Here is a 20,278-nt window from a genome sequence, read left to right on the forward strand (position 1 = left end):
CTAGAAATATCTTTTTATATGTATAAGTGGAAGGAAAAAATGACCGTGAAGTTATTTGTCAGAAACCCAGCGTTTAAGTTTATGTACAGAATTTGGGAATTATTCTTTATGTAAAGAGTTAATGTTCCATTCCAGATGACTTGAAGAATCCTTTTTTTGGGAAGAGATAATTGATAGTTGCTCAGTAATTGTCCCCAGGCTTCCAATTGAGTGGATGTACTTGCAGGGTGAGACAAGAAATTGGACGGCTTGTCAGAGATGATGGTTTTGGTTGTCTTTGTTTTGCCAAGCCAAATACAATAGTACTTTGGAATGTTATTACTTCTGGCAGGGGTGAGTTAATGGGCAGGATGTAAATGAGCCTAACATAACAGAAACAGTTTGTGCCTACCCTGCATGTGTTTCAACAGACCAACATGCGTGTGGATAAACATGCCAGCAACTGTAAGATCTAAGATGTTTGTGATCAGGAGCTGGAATGGAAAGAAATGACCTCTCCCACATCTAACACTTAAGCAACGGGAACAGAAGGTCTAAAGGCCAGAGAATACATCTTGAGCCTTGGTTGGGCCTGTGTTTGTTCTAATTTAATGTTTTATTGGAAAACATAGTTGGCTTCCTAAATTGCTTGCTTTGTATAGATGAGGCCTTACAGAGTTATGCAGCAATTCAGCTTCCAAAAGCATTCACAGAGCTGACAGTTATTTAATGCAACAGCGTAAAACACAGTTTCTATGACTTTTTTTCCTTAGCTCTGTAGAGCCTTTGACAGAAGGGCTTTCTGAAGTGCCTTTGTACGTTTTCCAAATGGCATTAAAAGTGTTACGGGGCACATTCTGCAATTTGTCTGTTTAAAATTACCTGCCAGAAGTAATGATAGTACCTTAGCTGAAACTGTTCTCTGGGCCTCTGGTAGTGAGAGAGAGCAGGACGCCCAGAACTCCCCCTGGATTTCCAGCATGCTTCCTGATGAGAGAGGATTCCAGTCACGTACAGGGTGTCAGAGGTGTGTGTTCAAGGGGGAAGAAGAAGGAACAGAGAGACTTGTTTTAGTAGTTGCTTGCTTATGCCCAAATGTGTTTAGCAGGGTAGATTTGAGTTCTGTTTGTAGGTCTGATGCTGGCTCTACAGTGCACCGCTAGCTCTCTTAAAACATGACATGAAATTTCATGAATTGATACAGACTTTAAAAGGGGATTTGGACACTATTCTTAAATACTAAGCTCAGGGGGGTGTGTGTTCCTTCTATCAGAATTCATTTCAAGAGTGTTTTCTTCAGTTAATTTTGGTGTGAATGTTCCCTTTAAAGTTTATTTAGAGAAATCAGTATGCGTTCTATTCCACCAATAATTTCTTGAAATGTTCTGTAGAAATTTAGGACTGCTTGCGGATTTTTGTCTCCTTGTGCTGAAGTCACTTTAAATCCATCATCCCAGCCTGTAGAGTCGTCAGGCAGAAATGCATCTCTGAAGGTAGAGGAGTTGTTCCTGCATCCGTTTTGCCTGAGCATGCTGAAGGCAGCCGCCTAATGACGTGTAGTAATGAAACCTGTTGGAATTGTAGGGGGGCATCTGGTCTCTTTGATTTTGCTAAGGAGCAATGATTCAAGTGCTTCAGATTGTAAAAGATTTGGTGTCGCCAGCAAGACGGAGAGCAGATGCTGCTAAGAAAGGTAAGAGCAGCACTGGGATGTATTCAGTGTTCGGAGTGATTTGCTATAGATCACAAATCTTTTGGAGCTTGGTTGTACTTATACGCATATTTAAAATTTCCTGTGGTGTGTAGAGCTGCTGTAAATTGGCTTTGAATTATTAAGCCTAATTATTATCGTTTTGCAACTGCAGCTTCCCCAAAGAGAATCCCGATGACGTTTATTGTGCTGAAGATGGACTTTTTGTCAGCGTTTGTAACTGCTGTTATTGTTCTGAAGATATTTTCCTTATTTTTCTGTACTAAAAATGTTTTCCATGTCTGCATGGCTCAGGCTGTGAAAATAGCAACTGTATTCTATATAATCTACCATCAGAATAGCACATAGAATCTTAAGTGTTCTAAATGAGAATAAAAACAAAAATAGACTTCTTCAGTGCTTATGGAAATGAGATGGACTGAACGTCCACAGCTGCTCTGCTGTTTAGGTTTTACAATTAGATTATTTCGAGATTACAGCTAACTTCAAAATCCAAAACGGCTCTCGTGAGTGTACAAAACATTACTTTAAATACTCACTTGTTGTTTGAAATGAATGATGTTAAATTCTTTTTTTGTTCAGTGTGTTGAGTGTTTGTTGTTTTTTTCTTCTGTAATCTAGTTCCATCTTTTGTGGTATCTTGCATGCTTATCTAATTGGGAACTCATTAAACACTTTTTTTTCTACTGTTCATTTTTATTTTTACATCTTAATTATTTGCAGTTGCTCGATATTGGGTCTGTAGAGGAATAAACTAATTCATGAAGCTATCTGAAACTGCATTCCTTTCTTACTAGAATTAATTTTCAGTGGCCTCTTCATTTTGTAGTGAATAGATCATGAATAATTTAGAGGCTATAGCATCTGTGTGTGCCTGCCGCCGTGCCGTTGTTCTGCTCTGCTGTTACATGTAATCTGTGGCTAAAGGCAAGTACCTGTAATTTACATCGCTGGTCTGAAGACATCAGGCTGCTGTACTTCTAAAGAATTAGTTAATGAAACACTTCTAAGAAAACAAATGATTAAAGGCAGAACTGAAGCCGACTGTATTATCTCCGGTCAGAAAAAAAGACATGCATTTCATGAAGTCAAACTTCTGAATTGCTTCCTAAAATTCCGTAATGATTGGTTGAACATCCCACCCAACAGCTGTGTAATAATTTTGCTTGCTATCAGTTCTCTGTACATCACCTTTTTTTGATTTGTTTGCTTATGCTCCACTTATTACAGAGAAGAACGAAGGGGACAGTCAGTAGTTGCTGCCTGTTCTGAGTGTAGCCAGCTGGCCAGGCTTGATTTTTATAGGAGGTGTGTGAGAGCTGGTTTAAAAACATAACAGCAAAAATATAAAATTATGTTTATTTAAACTGATACATCTGAGTTGGAAGTGAAAGCCTTGAAAAACGTAACAAAATACTCAGAATTGAGCTGTGAAGCTGTGTGATTTTTTTTTTTTATTATTATTATTATTTTTTACTTCCCCTCTTTATTTCAGACCCTTTTTGCTCATTGTTTGGGCAGTATTCTCAGGCTGCTAGTAACTGAGCTAATTAGATGTTAGCTCTTAGAGAACTTGGTTGTAAAACTTTACAGACAATATTAAGTTCCTAACATTAAGAAAATCTCATACGTACAGAAGAAAACATCAATAAAAGATGCAAAGTGCTCACAGAATTCTGTAATAAATACAGCAATCTGAGTAGGCAGCAGGGTTTCTTTCTCCCATCACGCAATATTAGGCATCTGGTGTATGGGAAGGACTGTATTCTACAGAAGTGACTCATTCTCATTATTGTTTTCAGTAAATGGAAAAATGTATTTGTAAAGGAAGAGTTGCTAGGAAGCTCAGTGTGAATGTGAGGTGAATTCATAGAGACATAAAGGATGATATGTGAAGTGTTTGCAAATGTGCTTTTGAGTTAGTGTTGGTAAGTTTAGAGGTTTTTAATGTCATTCCTTGGATGCACCCTCTTTTTCCTGTTTAAAAAAAGGGTTTTTGTTAGAACTTGTTCTGAAGCCAAGTGTAAAATCCTAAGGTCTAAATTTTCTTTAAAATCTATCCTTTCTCATGAGATCTGGGAGCCTAAGAAATACCTGGGCAGACTCTTGCAGGCCTGTTTGCATGTGGAGTGGAAGAGGACTCTATTCCTCACTAGGGTCTTAACTAGACTCAGGGGACAAATGTTGCACAGTAGTATAATGTATTAATTGCCTGTTTCTTGTGTTTAACTTGGTTTAAAAATTGCCCTCTTTGAAGTGAAATGTTCTAACTTTATAATGATTTTTATAAATAGTATGCAGGGCTGTGGGGGAAAGGATTGCCCCAGCTTCCCATTTACCCAAAGCTTATTTTCAGCTGAGACCCAGAAACACAATTATTAGCCAAGAAAATGTCATTTTGCATCTGTGATTCAACAACAGAAGCTTATTATAAGACAAGTAAGTGTAGCTACTGTGGAGAGGAAAATTCAATCCCTGCTGAAGAAAGTCTTGTAGAACGTTATTTAAAAGGAATCCATTCTTAGCATTTCTTGGGTTTAGAGATGGATTTAATAGGGTGGTTGAACAGCTTGCCGAAGTTGCTGAGTCTGATTGTTTGCTACAGCCAGAGTTGGTTTTCACTGTAGCTGTGACCCATGCCAATAGATTAAATAAATAAATAAATTAGATTTCATTTTCTGTATCAGAAGAATGTGATAGTTTACAAATAGAGTACTATTCTTGTCTCAGCTGCAAGTCCTTAGGTGATGGTTTTGTATGTAGTGTTTGGCTGTTGCAAAGGCTCCCATCAGAAAACTCCTCAGTAGCCCTGTGAAGTTCTTGCTAGCAAGGCCTGCAGTAAGCAAAGCAGTGACTTTGGTGTGTAATGTCTGAGGTACACTTTCATGCTCTCTTGATGCACTGCTTAAAACTTGAATGCCAAAAGTTTCTGAAAACCGAAATCCTCGACAATGACAGTCCATACTCTTCCAATTACAGTGAAAGCTGTGTGTGTAACTTTGTTTCTTTTAGTTTTAAGATAACAGCAGTTCAGTTTAAAGGAAAAAAACCCAAATGTTGCTACTTCATTCATTGAAGAAAAGGTAACGCCTGATCTCGCCTTACCACTTCTTGTAAGACTGAAAGTAAACATGAAGTTGTAAAGGAAGTAGAGAAATATTAAAGGACTTGCTATTTCTTGAGGCTTGGCTTTCTTGAACAAATTGTAACCTTGAAAGCCTGGCTTTTGATTAAGTCCCAAATCATGTCCATATAAGATTGTCTTGATAAGCATTCTACTTCAAGGCCATGTATATCGTAAGATCTGAGACTTGTTTGAATTGGGGGGAAAATAAATGTTGTTTTATGTTACTATAATGTTATTTGGAGAAATCAGTGTGGAGTATAAATCTGTTGACTTCTTTTCACCATTGGAATCCTATTTGAAATCACTGTTAAAATTAATGAAGACGTATTCTTGTTTTACCTCTTCTCCCCTTGTTCTTTTCACAGATAGCCTTTAGTTAGAATATAATGAAGATACTGCACTGAAATGTGTTTAGCAGATGACTAAATCAAAATCACAGTATTGCAAAGACATGCAGTCTTTAGAGTAAGAGATACTAAATAGAAAACTTAGGTTTGAGGGTGTATGTGTTTGGTCACTGCAATGAACTGGGCTGTAAGCCAAAGAGAATGATGCTCTTTGGAATCCCTTGTGTTTCTTTGAGGTGCACATCTTATCTCAGTCTTTTTAGGTTTTAGACAGCTTACAAATACCTTCAGATTCAAAGATAATTTTCATTCTGGAAATGTGGGCATACAAGGCACGTAAATGTTGGGCCAGAGGAGGCTAATTGTGTATAAATGTGCCAATAATAATAGTTCATGCTTCAGAAGATTCTTCCTGAATTCATTTGCCAGATGGTACTCTGGTAGAATCTTACATTCCAGACTCAGACTTGGCAAGAAAATGGCAGTTTTTCTTTTGGTTAATTTCTTTTGCAGGGTGATTGGTTGGTTAGTTGTAAGATGAAGAAAATAAAGGTCCTGCAGCAACTAGCTGTGGTGTTTTCTTGTTTGTTTTCTTTTTCTTAGTTGTCCTGTCTTTTGGTGCGCAACGTGCTGAGGTTTTTGCCTCTTGTGGGAGGTTTCAGGATTAACCGAGTTTCTTCTTCTTCTTGCTTTTCTTCAGGATGCATTTTGTACTTCTTCTATTTCTTAGTATTTTTTAATGAAGTGACTTGTTTTCTGAGTGCAGCAAAGCCTTTAAATCCTTTCTTCTCTTTATCTGTGGATAGGAATTTGTTTCGCTATATATACCCTTTTTCATATGAATACAATGGAAGCTAATTTTGTGGAGATGTCTATTTAAAATGAGAAGCAAAATCTTTGGACTTCATGTTTTATTTTTCATTTTTTTTTTTGCACTGGAATCTCCTAAGAGCAGAGCTGTGTGTTAGTGGAAAGAGACTGCTTGCAAGAAACTTGACAGCATAGCACAAGTTGATTGAATGAAGCATGCAGTATGAAGCTTAAATTCTGGAGAAATTTTTGAGACAAATACTTGACTGTGGTTGCCAAGAATCTCAGTTCGTGCTAAGCTTGGCCTGTGGCTTTGCTTTTTTTTCTAACGTTTTTGGTGTTTATAATTTCTTAGTGTAGATCTGTGATTCCTCCTCCAGTCAGACTGATAATTACAGACCTACAGAATATCCTGAGCTGGAAGAAGGGACCCATCAAGTCCAGCTCCTGGCCCCACGCAGCTCCACCCCAAATCCAAACCCTATGTCTGAGAGCATTGGCCAAACACGCCTTGAACTCGGCAGCTCGGTGCCGTGCCCACTGCCCTGGGCCGGCTGTTCCATGCCCACCGCCCTCTGGTGCAGACCTTTCCCTAGCACCCCCTGCCCCTCCCCTGGCGCAGCTCCACGCCGTTCCCTCGGTCCCTGTTGCTGTCACACAGAGCAGAGCTCAGCGCTGCCCTCCGCTCCCTGGGAGGAGCTGCAGCCGCCGTGATGCCTCCCCTCAGCTCCTCTGCTCTGGGCTGAGCAAACCCAGGGCCATCATCCACTCCTCACACAACTTGCCCTCCAGGTGTTCCCCACCTTCATATCCCTCCTCTGGATGGATGCTCTCTAATAGCTTTATGTCCATCTTCCGGCACCCAAACTGCACCCAGTTTGCTGGAGATGAAGCCACACAGTGCAGTGGCACAGTCCCTCCCATTGCCATCAGTCAGTGCTGGGTCTGGTGCACCCCAGGGTACGGTTGGCTCTTTTGGCTCCAGGGCATGCTAGTGACTCAGATCCATCTTGCTGTCAGCCATAACACTGAGATTCGTCTTCGTGGGACTGCTCTCCATTCTTTGGTCTGTTGGTTTGTGAATATATCTGCGGTTGTCCTGTCCCATATGCTGAATGACTCTTGTTAAACTTCATTGGTTGACCGGATTGGTGGTTGCCCAGCCCTTCAGTTTGTCAAGTTTTCTTTGCAAAGCTCTTCTGTGATCAGAGGAGACAACACTTAGTTTGTAGACATCACTGCATTAAGTGTCCATTCACATCCTGAACCATAAAGATTCTGATTTATTTCCTTCTCCTTCTTACTCCTTAGCCAGAACCAAAATATTGAACAAATAGTAACACTTTTAAAATTTATTTTAGTTTTTAATATTTTTTTAAAATTACTTTTTTTTTTTTTTTTTTTTTTCCCTGGGAATATTTAAAAAAAATAAATTCCAGTTTGCCTAATCTTGCTCAATTTCTCATAGACAGATCATGTGTTATCTTCCATTGGAACTGAATGTAGAAAAGGAATGCAGTAGAGTGGGGTAACTGGTATTATAAAATAATAAAATGAAATGGAGTTCAGATTTTTTTTAACCTCCTCAATCAGTTTCAAGAATTTTTCCACTTCTTGTGACTTCATTGTGTACACAGTTTTCCTCAGTCTTTTGTTTGAAAAATGACTACCTCTCATATCCTGTGGTCCTCTGAGTGACAGAATATTATTTTGTGGCATTTAGGTTTGAAAGAACCCGAAGTTCAGCCTCCTCTGACTGTATCTAGGAAGTACTGTACTTAAATGAGTCTTAATTTGTATAGTGTTCCTGAAAAAGTTGATGTGAAAGTCATTTATCTCAGTCTCAACTACACTTTTAGTGTGACCCCTTGCTGAAAGGCAGTCTATTGACTCCGTTTCCTCCTTGCAGTCAGTGGTGTTACAGTTCATGTGAACTGAAGTTGTGTATTCATGTATTTTATTGTTGAAAAAATACTTCTGTAGTTCAGAGAAGTGTGCTACGCCTGTATGGCCTGTATGCTATTGTTTGAAATCATTTTGTTTGTTAGAGCTGGAATGGAGAGAAGAGAGGGAATGATCAATCATTAAGACTAGAGAAGACCTCTAAGGACATCTAATTCACCCGTCAATGCGATGCTAACTAGCACACATACCTCAGTGCCACACCTGCCCTATTCTTGAACTCTTCCAGAAATGGTCACTCCCTCACCTCCCTGGGCAGCCTATGCCAATGCATCACTGCTCTCTGAGAATAAGTTTTTCCTGACGTCCAACCTGAACCTTCCCTGGTGCAACTGAAGGCCATTTGCTCTCCTCCTGTCACTGTTACCTGGGAGCTGAGGCTGACTCCCCTCCACCCCACCACAACCCCCTTCAGGCAGTCGTAGAGAGCAATAAAGTCTCTCCTGAGCTTCCTCTTCTCCAGACTGAACAATTGCGGTTCCATCAGCTACTCCCCATAAGACTTGTGCTCCAGACCCTTCTCTGAATGTTCTCTATGGCCTCAGTTTGTTGTAGTGAGGGGCCCAAAACAGAACGCAGTGCTGAAGGCGCGACCTCACCAGAGCTGAGTACAGGGGAGCAATCACCTCGGTAGTCTTGCTGATAGCACTTTGTCTGATACAAGACAGGGTGCCATTGAATTCTTTGTCTGCCTGGGCGCACTGCTGGCTCATGTGCAGCTGGCTGTTGACTACTGTTCTCTCAGATCGTTTTCTACCGAGCAGCTTGCCAACCACTCTGCCCCAAACCTGTAGCATTGTGGTAGGGCTGTGACTGAGGTGCAGGACCCAGCACTCGATCCTGTTAGAGCTGGTACAGTTAGCTTCAGTCCACTGATTCAGCCTGTCCAGATCACTCTGTAGGACCTTCCTAACCCCGGGCAGGTCAACGCTTCCTCACAACTTGATTACATTTGTATATTTACGAGGGGTGCACTCAGTTCCTTCATCCAGATCATGAATAACAGTAACAAAAAGGACTGAGCTACCAAGTCTGTACCAGGACTTAATTGTAGGAGGGTTGGACTCCACCATCTCCAGAGGTCTCTTCTAACACCTATAATGCTGTGACTCTGAATTTATTTACTTATGTATTTCTCCTGAAATAAGAAGTTCTGCCCACATTAATCGGTGTCATTTTTTTATATTATGCACCTCTTCAATACATATAGACATTTTTAATTCATTATCTACCATGACTAAGTTTCTATTGATAGGACAAAATTGAACTGTAGCTCAACAAGATCTACTGACTTTATTGTTTTTGTGTTTAGTAATGGTTTTATAGGTAACTAACATTAGCACCAGTGGCTCTTCCTAATGATGTAGTCCTACCTTACTTCTGCTGTTTCTCCTCATCCCAATTTGTATAGTTAAGTTGATTTAAATTGGGAACGTGGTCTAAACTTTACCATAAATTTCTTTCTTGTTGAGGCAGTTTTAATCCTGATCTGTTTTACCACCCTAATTGCTGAGGCAGGCTCACAAATGTGCATGCCAGCTCCCAGGAGGGGTGTGAATAATCGCGGGGGTGAGCTTCCTTCACACCGAGGCTGGCTCATACAAGGGCAAAGTACTGCTGAAATTTGACAGGCAGTTGTGAGTACGAGGTGTTCTGCCTCAGAATGTTGCATATACAAGTAATAGTGCAGTCGTACTAGTACAGCTGGACACTCATCAGCATGATTTTTATCAGATATGTTCTATTTCTGAAGCTGACATTCACTGTTCCTACTTTGAATAGTAGTAACTTTCCGAAAAATACGTATGTTGTGACTTTCTTCTTTCACTTCTTGAGTGTTTATTGTTGTTTTTACTTCATTTAAAAATGCTTAAAATGTTGTCTCATTTGAGTGTAGTGCCAGATGCTGTGATTAAGAAAGGTCACAGTGCTACTTAGCTACATGTAGCTGTTAATGATTGACTTTAGCGTCTGTTTATTTGGTCTGTAATTATTAGTTAGTTAGCATCATTTAATAAAGTACTTATGTTGTATCTTGAATTGATCTATGACTTAGCAAAATAGTCTCAGATAGCTTGATTTAGCTATAGAGGAACTGTGGAAAAAACGAGGTACATTTTCCTTTCTGTAATAATGTTACTTAAATTAGCTAATTTACAAGAATTGAAGTAAAGAAAACTGCTCTTTAGATTTATGCTGTGAATTTTTATTCCAATATGTAATGGATTTTTTGGGGGGGCAGGGAAGCAGGTTCCTAAATCCATGGCTCTGCCAATTCTTCATTCTTACTCCCCAAAGGTGTGTGAAATTGTTTGAGGATGGTGAAGTTACTCTTTTTTTTTTTTGCTTGTCAAATAAAGTACCCCTATGCAGCCAAAAGGGCATAAGGGGAAAAAACCAAACTCCTCTGCTACTTCCCTGATAAGTAGTGCTATGATCTTGGACTAGATGAACTCAGTTGTCTTTTCCAACTTCAATTATTCTGTGATTCTGTCTCCAATTTGATTCCAGTCTTTTCTGGGGATGAACTCCAATGCCTTTGGTTAGTTCATAGAATCACAAGGTTGGAAATGACCTGTAAATCATCTAGTACAACCGTCTGCTCATTACTATTGCGACCACAAACTAAACCATATCTCGCAGCTCCTCATCCAGACGCCTCTTGCACACTGCCAGGAACGGCGACTCCACCACCTCCCTGGGCAGCCATTCCACTGCCTGACCACCCTCTGAGAGAAGTTCTTCCTTATGTCTAACCTAAAACTCCTCTGGTAACCTAATCCTCCTCATAAGCCTTGTGCTCCAGACCCCTCACCAGTTTCGTTGCCCTTCTCTGGACACGTTCCAGGGCCTCAATGTCTTTCCTGTAGTGAGGGGCCCAAAACTGAACACAGTACTCGAGGTGCAGCCTCCCCAGTGCTGAGTGGAGGGGGATGATCACCTCCCTGCTCCTGCTGGCCACGCTGTTTCTAATGCAGGCCAGGATGCTGTTGGCCCTCTTGGCCGCCTGGCACACTGCTGGCTCCTGTTCAGCCAAGCATCAACCAACACCCCCAGGTCCCTTTCCTCTTCACACTCATCCCCATTCGTCCCCAAGCCTATAATGCTGCACGGGGTTGTTGTGGCCAAAGTGTGGGACCCGACACTTGGCCTTGTTGAACTTCATCCCATTCACCTCAGCCCAGTGATCCAGCTTATCTAGATAGTTGCACTGGCTGCCCTTCATCTTGGAGCAAGTTTCAGCAGTGATAAAAACTGAACATAGGATATCTGCTGGTAACTACAGTTAAAGTTGGGTTTTTACTTCACTTGCTGCAAGTGCTAACTGCTGCAATTTTTTTACCCATTTCTCAGTCCCCTATCAGTTTTTCTGCAGTATATCTGGAACAGTAAATGTAAAGTAAAAGTAAGCTGCTAGCCGGGGACTGTGTTCATTTACATAGCAAATCTGTCAAATTTTTCTTCTGCAGTTAATGTCAAAAACCACCAGTGTAGGTATAGCTTTAGTTCAAGTTTTTATTGATGAAAAATGGAAAAAAAAAAAAAAAAAAAAAAAGGAAGCAAACTACCTGCAAGCTACAAAGACTGTATGATTATATACTGCTGTAAGCTGCTATTTATCCTCTTTTGGTAAGAGGCTGTCGTGTGGTTTTACATCATGCAGACAGTGGGATGCCTCTGTGCCCTACAGAGCCTTCTGCAGTTGATACTCATTGATTTGGTCACAGCTGCTGCCTGAGTTGTGGGCAAGGAAAGCGAAGCCTCCTGTTAAATCCCTCATGAATATTCTGGCCTTGAGAATCATTTTCGTCTTTAAATCTGTCTAGACTTCATAGGTGGTGTAACACACGGAACAGTTGCTGGCCTGAAGCAGTACTACTTACACAGAACTCCTCTTCATGATTTCATTGGAGCAGGGGAAACCTGGCAGCTGAGCCTGAGGAGCAGCTGGAAACAAGGTGGCTTTATTGGGTTTCTTGAAAGAAGAGGACAGCTGTGTCTGTGGAGTTGGTGATTTATGCAAGTGTTTGCTTAACATTTTAGAAGGTTAATGGGTTACATACTGTTGAGCTCAAGCTGCTGGGGTGAGTGTTTTTGCTTTTCTGTTTTTAGTGACACTGCAATAGAGGCAGTTCTGCATTGCTGGCAGCATTTGTCCAGTAAGTCCAGAGTAGAGAGATATCCAGCCTGGATCTGAACATGGTGGGAAGGCTGTTTGCGTGCCTTTTCTTCTGTAGCTCTTCTTCTGTTTTTACTGCGGCATGAATTTTATAATGGCGTCCTTCCATCACGGAGTTCTGGGTTATGGAGGCTTTTGAGAAAGAACTGAGAAATCAGTGTCTGACATTTGCTCTGTGTGAAGGGTCTAGAAAAACAAACCTCTTTTGGCCTTGCATTTTCACAGTTCAAGCAAACACAGTTTTCTGACCTTGATAAGAATGTGCCAATTGTGCTACGTTATTTTTAAATGCACACAGATTTTTACTTCTTGTGGACTCTCGAAGCGTAATGTTGACTCTATCTGACACTGTAGAGGAGTTATTTTTTTTCTTAATGATGATCTTGTGCTCTTAAGGTCTGCTTAAAGCAATGAGAAATGACCTATTGATTTTTTTCTTTTTTTTTTTTTTTTTTCCTTGTTCAATTTCTGGTATTTATCCTCATACTTCAGAAACTTGGAACATAATGCTAAACAAGTGTTAGCCTCTCTGCTTATCAGTTGCACAGGGTTTATTTATTACAAATATTTAACATACTTACAGCTTAAGAAGGTGACAGTTTTCCTTGTTGAATTGCAGTGGATGGGGATAAGAAACAGTGCAGAGATGGATGCTAGGAAGTTTGTCTGTTTGTTTTTAGTAACACGGAATACAGTGAATGTTTCCAAGTGACAGGGTCTCAGCTGGACATGTTCTACAGCAGATAATTACAGCAGGCTGGTGGCTCAGATAATGTTTTGGTGTATATCCACCATTTACAGATTTCCTGGACGTTTTATCTGGTTTCTGTAAGGTGCTTCTATATGCCTTCTTGAGCTTCTAAATGTGTAGGCATAGCATGTAAGCAAAGCATCCAGACTTCTCAAGTCAGATAACATATCATTTTTTATTCCCCTTCAGTTACTTATACTTAACAATGAATAAAACTATTTGTTTCCCAGTGGAATAGGCTGTCTTGTTTTGTCTCTTTCTCTTCACTTCATTGCAAGCACAAGCAGCTCCTTCCAACAGAAATGATCTGTCAGTGTTAGTATTAAACTAGCCATAAAAATGTTAATTTGAACTGAATTTCCAGATCAAACAGAAAACTTAATTAATGTCAGTTAATTAAATTCTTGGTGGAAATGGGAAAATAAGTACACAGATGCTCAAGTCTGCTGCTGTCTCTTTGCTAATAAAGCAGCTAACGAAGCAGTTTCTGGCTGTACCTGGAGAGAGCAGATTCTCAATGGGAGCAGCTTCGCCCTTGTACGTCAGGTCCCAGCTGATAGGTTTCGTTTTGCTGCTCTTATCTCCTGTCACATTATTATATGGCAACATATTCAAACAAACAAAAGAAAATCATACATGGGGATGCCTGATTGCTCACACACCTCTCCAGGAGACACCTGTATCAGATGTCGTGGTTATTAGTCACGGTCACTTAACTCTTCTCTGCAGGCCACAGTGATGGGTGGGATATAAATGCTACAACCTGGCAGCCTGCAGGGCTCTGTGTGCGTGCAAGGGCTTCGTTTTGAAATGAATACAGGCTCACTCACTGCAGCGCTCATGAGCAGACTCTGTCCATATGGAGAAGCTCATTGATATTCAGCTTGTAGAGTTCATCTGGTAGTCTTGTTTGCCAAATATTACTGCAGTATCTCCACTGGATTGCAGGTGTTTTCTACTGCTGCTTGGAAATAGCTCGAATGTGTGCTTGATGTTGAATTTGTATCTTCTGCAATCAATTTACAGGAGCTAACTTTGTATAGAATTTAATTGTGCCTTTAGTCTTTGAGCACTGTGAGGACTCTGGGGCTCTTAGTTGTAGAATCATAGAATATCCCAAGTTCAAAGGGACTCGCAAGGATCATGAAGTCCAGCTCCTTTTAAGGCACACATGATCTTCATGCATGAAACTGAAACCAGTTGTCCTTGGGGAGATCAAGTTGTGTGTAGCAGTTGGGGTATCTGCTTCAATTCCCCTGATATGGTATTGATATGATTGATATATTGATCATATTGATATGATACATATGATTGGTATGTAAGCAGAAGGAGAGAACCTGAGTGTGAATGGGTAAATGTCACCTTGTCTACTCATCTACCCTCTGTGCTAGATGTTCCCAAAAATATTTTCACTGAAGAAGGTGCTCTTTTCCATGCCATTTTTTATTCCTCTTTGGTCAGCAGTATTTTCCAGAGGTTAAGGCTAAGTTTTGGGTTTGTTTGTAGAAGTATATCATATTTTAAGTTTAGTAATTTGAGTTCACTGATTCATGTCACGATTAAAATAGAAGTATGGCTTCTGTTTTCTAAGTCTAAGTTTGGGGTGGGAAACAGCAGTAGTTTGAAGGAAAGAATTACAGTACAGTTCACAGGTCTCAACTGGAATGTTGAGAGGTAGCCTTGATTCGGGACTTCGTTTCTTTGTGAGAAAGGAAATACTCTGTACAAATGGGAGGACTTTTGATAACAGGAAAGCCCTGTGATCTTTCACATATAAATATTTTCTATTTCATTTTAAACCATCATTAGCTCAGTGAAACCAATGCTTTGCCATTTAGAAAGACCTTTTGAAAAAATGGGCTTCTCTTGGGTTGCTGACAGGGCTCCCCAGTGTGTGATGTGCACTTGATTGCAGGCGTTGCGCTGTGATAGTTAATATGCCAGCGCTGTTGCTCTGTGTCCTAATTTTTCTCCTTCAAGGAAAAAAAAAAAAAAAAATAGACTACCAGCTCTTCTCTTTTTGTCCTGACAGCTGTGCATTGAAAAGGCTTCAACGTGTTTTGAAAAATTTGCTCATCTACGCTACAGCTGCATCAAGTCCCGGAGACACCGTCTCAGCACTCACTAAAAGGAGAATGTTGCATTCACAGATGGCTGTGTGGAGCACAAAGACACATGGATCAATAAAAGTGTTTCTGCCACTTCTGTGCTACGAGTTAGTGCCATGGTAGGGTTTAAAAAAGTGGAACAAACAGTAGTTCATAGCTTGTAGAATCTATGCACAGAAATTAAAGCTACACAGATTCAAATTTGCATTGCTGTTTAGCTTACAGGCATTGGAATGACCTTCTAACTGCGCAGTGATAATTGCCTACTTTACAGTACGTTTAAAGCTTTGGAGAAGAATACTTAGAATGTTGGAACATGCATTAAAAATCATTGTCTGGTAACTAATAAGAACTTAAAGCCATTCTATAAATAGTTCAGATAGACTCTGAAGGGAAAAATGAGCAAATACACTTAGGCAAATCACAGGAAGACCGGTTGTGCTGGGATGTGCTGTGTGTTTAGCAGTGGTAGCCTATAGGCCATGTCAGCAAGCAGACGGCCCTGTAATGAGTGGGTCTGGAGATGAAGGGAGTTGCTGAGGGCCTGACATCCCTGTGTATTCTGGCAGTTTTTCCAGGCTACCTCAGACCTCATCCGTGTTCCTCGGGCGGAACATCAGGCAGAGTTAGGAGTGCATCTTGCAGATTAGTTTAATCTGGAAGAAATCCAGTTTGCATGCTCCCTTGTCGCTTCCCAGTGTGAAGTAAAGAGCAGTAAATAGAGATGATCTGGAGGTTTGCTTCAGAAGCATGCTTGTGATCTGTGCTAAAATTCAATTTATAGAATTATGTGGAACATCTGTAGTCCTTTACCCTGGATTTATGATCTTGACATTGGGTAGAATAATGATTTTGTTAGGAATTTAGAAGTTATAATAGGGCTGGTGTTTCAGGGGCAGAAAGGAGATCAAGAAATGGTGCCATGGATACCCCAGTAGGAGCAGGGCCTGGGCTGGAGCTGCAGCTGTGGAGAGGAGCCGTGGTGTGGCAGGAGGGCTGGGGGAGCTGCTGCACAAGGGGACCTGTGCTGTGGTCCTGGAATATGGGCCCTGTTGTACCAGACCCTTGTTGAAGCAGTGCTTGAGGAGCTGCAGCCCATGGGAAGGAATTACAAGGGAGTTGTGGAAGGGTGTGAAGAGGAAGGAGTGGCGGAGGAGAACTGCTGTGGGCTGAGTGCAGCTCCCCTCTCTGTTCCTGCTGCTCTGCATGAAGGCAGCAGGAGGATTGAAGGCCAAGGGAGTGGAGTCGAGCGTGGAGGAAGGCTTGGTGGCACAAGATGGCTTTCGTTTTATCTTAGTTCCTCATCATCCTACATTATTTTTAATTGGCAATAAATTAATCCTCCAACTCAAGCCTATTTTGTATGTAATGATAATCGGTGAGTGAATTCCCTGCCCTTATCTCAGCCCAGGAGCCGTTTTTTCTCATTTTCTTCCCCTCCTGATGAGGGGGGAGTGTGAGAGCAGCTGGGGTGGGTCTGGCACTGAGCTGAGGTTCCTCACCACAGCAATGCTGAACAAATGAACAAGCTTGAACTTTGCAATTGTGTTCCTGTGAGTTCTCTCCTGTTCCCTTAAACTGCCAGCAATGCTAGCATGAATTAATTTACAGTTCTGTTTTTTTTTCTTGTGGATTCATTGTCTTCACATGATCCTGTTTACCAACAATAACTTCCAGCAGAAGCTGAAGAAACAGAGCACTGACATGTTCAGTAAGCACTGTAAATGCAGGATAAGATGCCTGCACGATGTCCTTCTAAATTTTATTCTCCGTTCTCTTCATGTGAATCTCCTCATGTTTAAAATAAAAAGAACAAAAACTCTCTACCATTTCCAACTACCCATCTGTAGTAATTAGTTTTGAAATAAGATTTTGTTGGTCTGCCAGCTAATGGTAGATCTGGTACGTAGCAGAACTGTTGAACTCATATTGAACATAATCAGTGACATTAAGAAAAATTAAACAAATTATCTTGTGCATCCTAGCTACAGAAATGCAATGAAGAATTCAGGAAGTAGTTGAATGGCAATGCACTTGAACGTGCAGGGGTTTTGATGGTGGGGAGGGCAGCCATGGATGGATGAGGAAACAGCATTTATTTGGCATATCTTAATCACTCCTCCTGCTTTAGAAGTGTAATTCAGTAGTGATTTGATTTCCGTGTTTTGCTTGACTTAGCTGCCTTTTTTGGGCCATTTCTGATTCCTTTTAATTTAAAACAACTTTCTGCGGCATTTTGCAAGAGCTTCTCTTCCTCAACTTCTTTCTTGGGTTGGCCTTTTTTCTGTCATACAGCTTCTATCACTTGAATTTATAGATTTATTATTAGTAGGAAAACATTTGTTTCCAATTAATACCTTAAAAAACAAAACAAACAAACAAGAAAACAACCCAAAAAACTAAAATCTTTTCAGCTTCAGATTTGAGAATTTATTTTAATCCAAAGATGTTACAGAATTGCTACTATAAATGAAAAATGTTTCTGTTCTTCCATTAATTTGAGTGATCTTTTTTTCACAATTAAAACAGATGAGGCCTGTTTTCAAAGATTCTTCTTCATTATGAGATGAGTCTGAAAATGACTTCATTTAGAATTCGTTCTAAATCCTGAATCCTGGTGTGAAAAGCTGTCTGATGTTTGTGCACCTGGCTGTTTACCTAGGTCTGAACTTTGATTACTGACAGCTATGCGATGTGTATCACTGATCTGCCTGGCAGTGTAGCAGTAAGTGGCATACCAGTTTTACTGAGTAGCTCCTTCTGAAGTCTAAGAATATGAAATTTGCCTTGTTTGCCCTGAAATGGCCATGTAGCAGTTTTATCTAGCTGTCTGACCCTTGCAGTAGCTCTCTACTTGTAAGGTAAGTTGATCAATTAACTTGAGATATGTAAAAGGTAGCTATTATGTTTTCAAATTGAAACAGTGTAGTTTCACTGTGTATGTATCCCTTTCATTCTGATAAGTTTTTCACAGTTGCGTGGGCTTTGGAGAACAGCTGTGCTATTCTGTGCTATTCTGTGCTATTCCTTTTATGAACTTCCATCATTCAGAAGATTCTCTACATGTGGACTCAATTTGGCTAAATTCTGCAACAATCTCATGCGTCCTGTTGCTTCTCTTTCTCAAGTTGTGCAGTTGTTTTTCCTCCACATTCACAGAAAGGAAACGTTCATAAGTTTTCTGTCCTTCCCTTCCCTTCCCTTCCCTTCCTTCCCTTCCCTTCCTTCCCTTCCTTCCCTTCCCTTCCTTCCCTTCCCTTCCCTTCCCTTCCTTCCTTCCCTTCCCTTCCTTCCTCCCTTCCTTCCCTTCCCTTCCTTCCCTTCCCTTCCCTTCCCTTCCCTTCCCTCCCCTCCCCTTCCCTCCTCCCTTCCCTCCCCTTCCCTCCCCTCCCTCCCCTCCCCTCCCCTCCCCTCCCCTCCCCTCCCCTCCCCTCCCCTCCCCTCCCCTCCCCTCCCCTCCCCTCCCCTCCCCCCCCTCCCCTCCCCTCCCTCCCCTCCCCTCCCCCTCCCCTCCCCCCTCCCCTCCCCCCTCCCCCTCCCCCTCCCCCCTCCCCCTCCCCCTTCCCCCCCCTTCCCCCCTCTCTACTTTCAGCACTGTTTATGTATGCAGGGAGATGCAAATGCTGCTGATCTAATGTACAGGTGTGAACGAGGAAAAACATGTGCAAGGTAATAGGAAAATTGTACTTGTATAAGATGGAAACACTTATGTAACAAGTTAGTGGAAACTTGGAACAGCTCCATAATTTTGTATATTTAATTTAATTTGAGTGTTGCATACCTGTAGCTTTGTGCATTAAAATACCTATGATGCACACACAGTTGTAAAACCCTTTGCTTTAAGTCCCATATGCCTTAGTGATGATGACCCTTGCATACCTTAACTTGGCAGCTAATTGTATTCAGTGGTTTTGTACCTCTCAAACTACCATTCCCTAAGTAATGCGTCACACTTCCTCCCCCACCCCTTCCGTATCCTCTTTCCATATTGTTCATGTTTGTGCTCTTCGTTAGACATGACTTTTAAATTGTTGCTCTTCCTCTTTTCTGCCCTCAGAAGGTGTTATGTTACCAGAAAGCAGCTTTACTATGGCTGGTGGCTGTTTGCTGTGCATTGTGTCGGTGTACAGCTTGTGGTGCTGCAGCTAACCCACAGAGCTCAGGCTGTACTTCCATCAACCTCCAAACTCTGGCTGTTGTGGCTGTGCTGTACAGCTGTCACTTGCCTTCACAGCTTCAGAAGAGATTTGGGCCATTCAGAACAGTAATAGCATTTCATTACTCTCCCACTAAAGACTTCTGACTCGGTAAAAGCTGGTTAAGTGGTGACAAAGTCACGAGTTCATTTTGCACGTCCTCTTAAGCTTCTCAAAGATGGATTCATTTATCTGAAAAATATCTAAAAATTACTTTATTTTTGAGTCTGTGATTCACTGAACCACCACCTCAACTCACACCTGAGGAGTGGCTGTTGTGATGCTGCTGCCATGAGAGATCGTCCTCCAGGAGGTGCATCTGATTCATTTATTACAGAAACCTGTTGACCAGATGAATGTTACCTTGGGATTAAACAACCTTTTGTACCTTCAGCTAGAAAGTATTCTTGGATGGTTTTATTTTTGGTTCTCCGTTTTTATAACACATAGCAAAATAATGTGAACTGTTGGTCCCAGTGGTCATTTTTGAGATATGATGTGCTCTTCCGAAACAGCCGGTGTCAGCAAATAGATTGTGTGTGATTAACTTTATGGAGTTCATTGGTTATTCCTATGCCAGGGATGATAACTGAGATAGGGAACAGGAAGTAAATGAAACTAAATTTTGAGACTGAAAGCAGTAGTTCCTGTACTTGTAGGTAGCATGCACTGAAGTTGTTTGCTTTACTGTGGTTTGTATTAAAGTAAATTTAAATTAGAATTTCTCTCTTCTCCTTGCCTAAACACAGGTGGGCTGTGTTCTTTGTAACTTCCCTTAAGAACTTGCCGTGATAATAAAAAATTTGCTGTTAAATTTAACGATTTCAAAAAATGAAATGAGAGAAACATTTGGTAATCTTCACTCTCGTTCTGATGTGTGTATGTGATGGCAAATGGCAGCTGTACTTCTGCTGAACAGGGAACAACTGATGAAAGGCTGGATTTTCATCAGTTTGAAGCCACTGTGGTGATAATTCTTAAGTGTCTAAAATGCTGTAACTAAAGCATGGTTAATGTTCAACATCTTTGTTTCCTACTGCATAGCTAGAGCTTCTGGGAATATCAGTACAAAGATGACACATGGGCTTACTGTATCACTTTGGCTGT

At 41.1% G+C, this 20,278-nt stretch overlaps 1 protein-coding gene across 1 annotated transcript in view; it reads left to right on the top strand.

The window, feature by feature from the left end:
- Window positions 1–1,599: 1,599 nt before the first annotated feature.
- USP6NL (USP6 N-terminal like) overlaps window positions 1,600–20,278 on the top strand; it is a gene marked incomplete at both ends in the record, with an annotated part of 86,673 nt that continues 67,994 nt past the window's right edge. Inside the window, one exon of the mRNA XM_079535069.1 lies at window positions 1,600–1,672. Coding sequence (XP_079391195.1) covers window positions 1,600–1,672 — 73 coding nt within the window. The remainder of the gene's footprint in view (window positions 1,673–20,278) is intronic.

The sequence above is a fragment of the Tetrao urogallus genome, assembly GCF_951394365.1.
Source record: "Tetrao urogallus genome assembly, chromosome: 1".
Lineage (NCBI taxonomy): Eukaryota > Metazoa > Chordata > Aves > Galliformes > Phasianidae > Tetrao > Tetrao urogallus.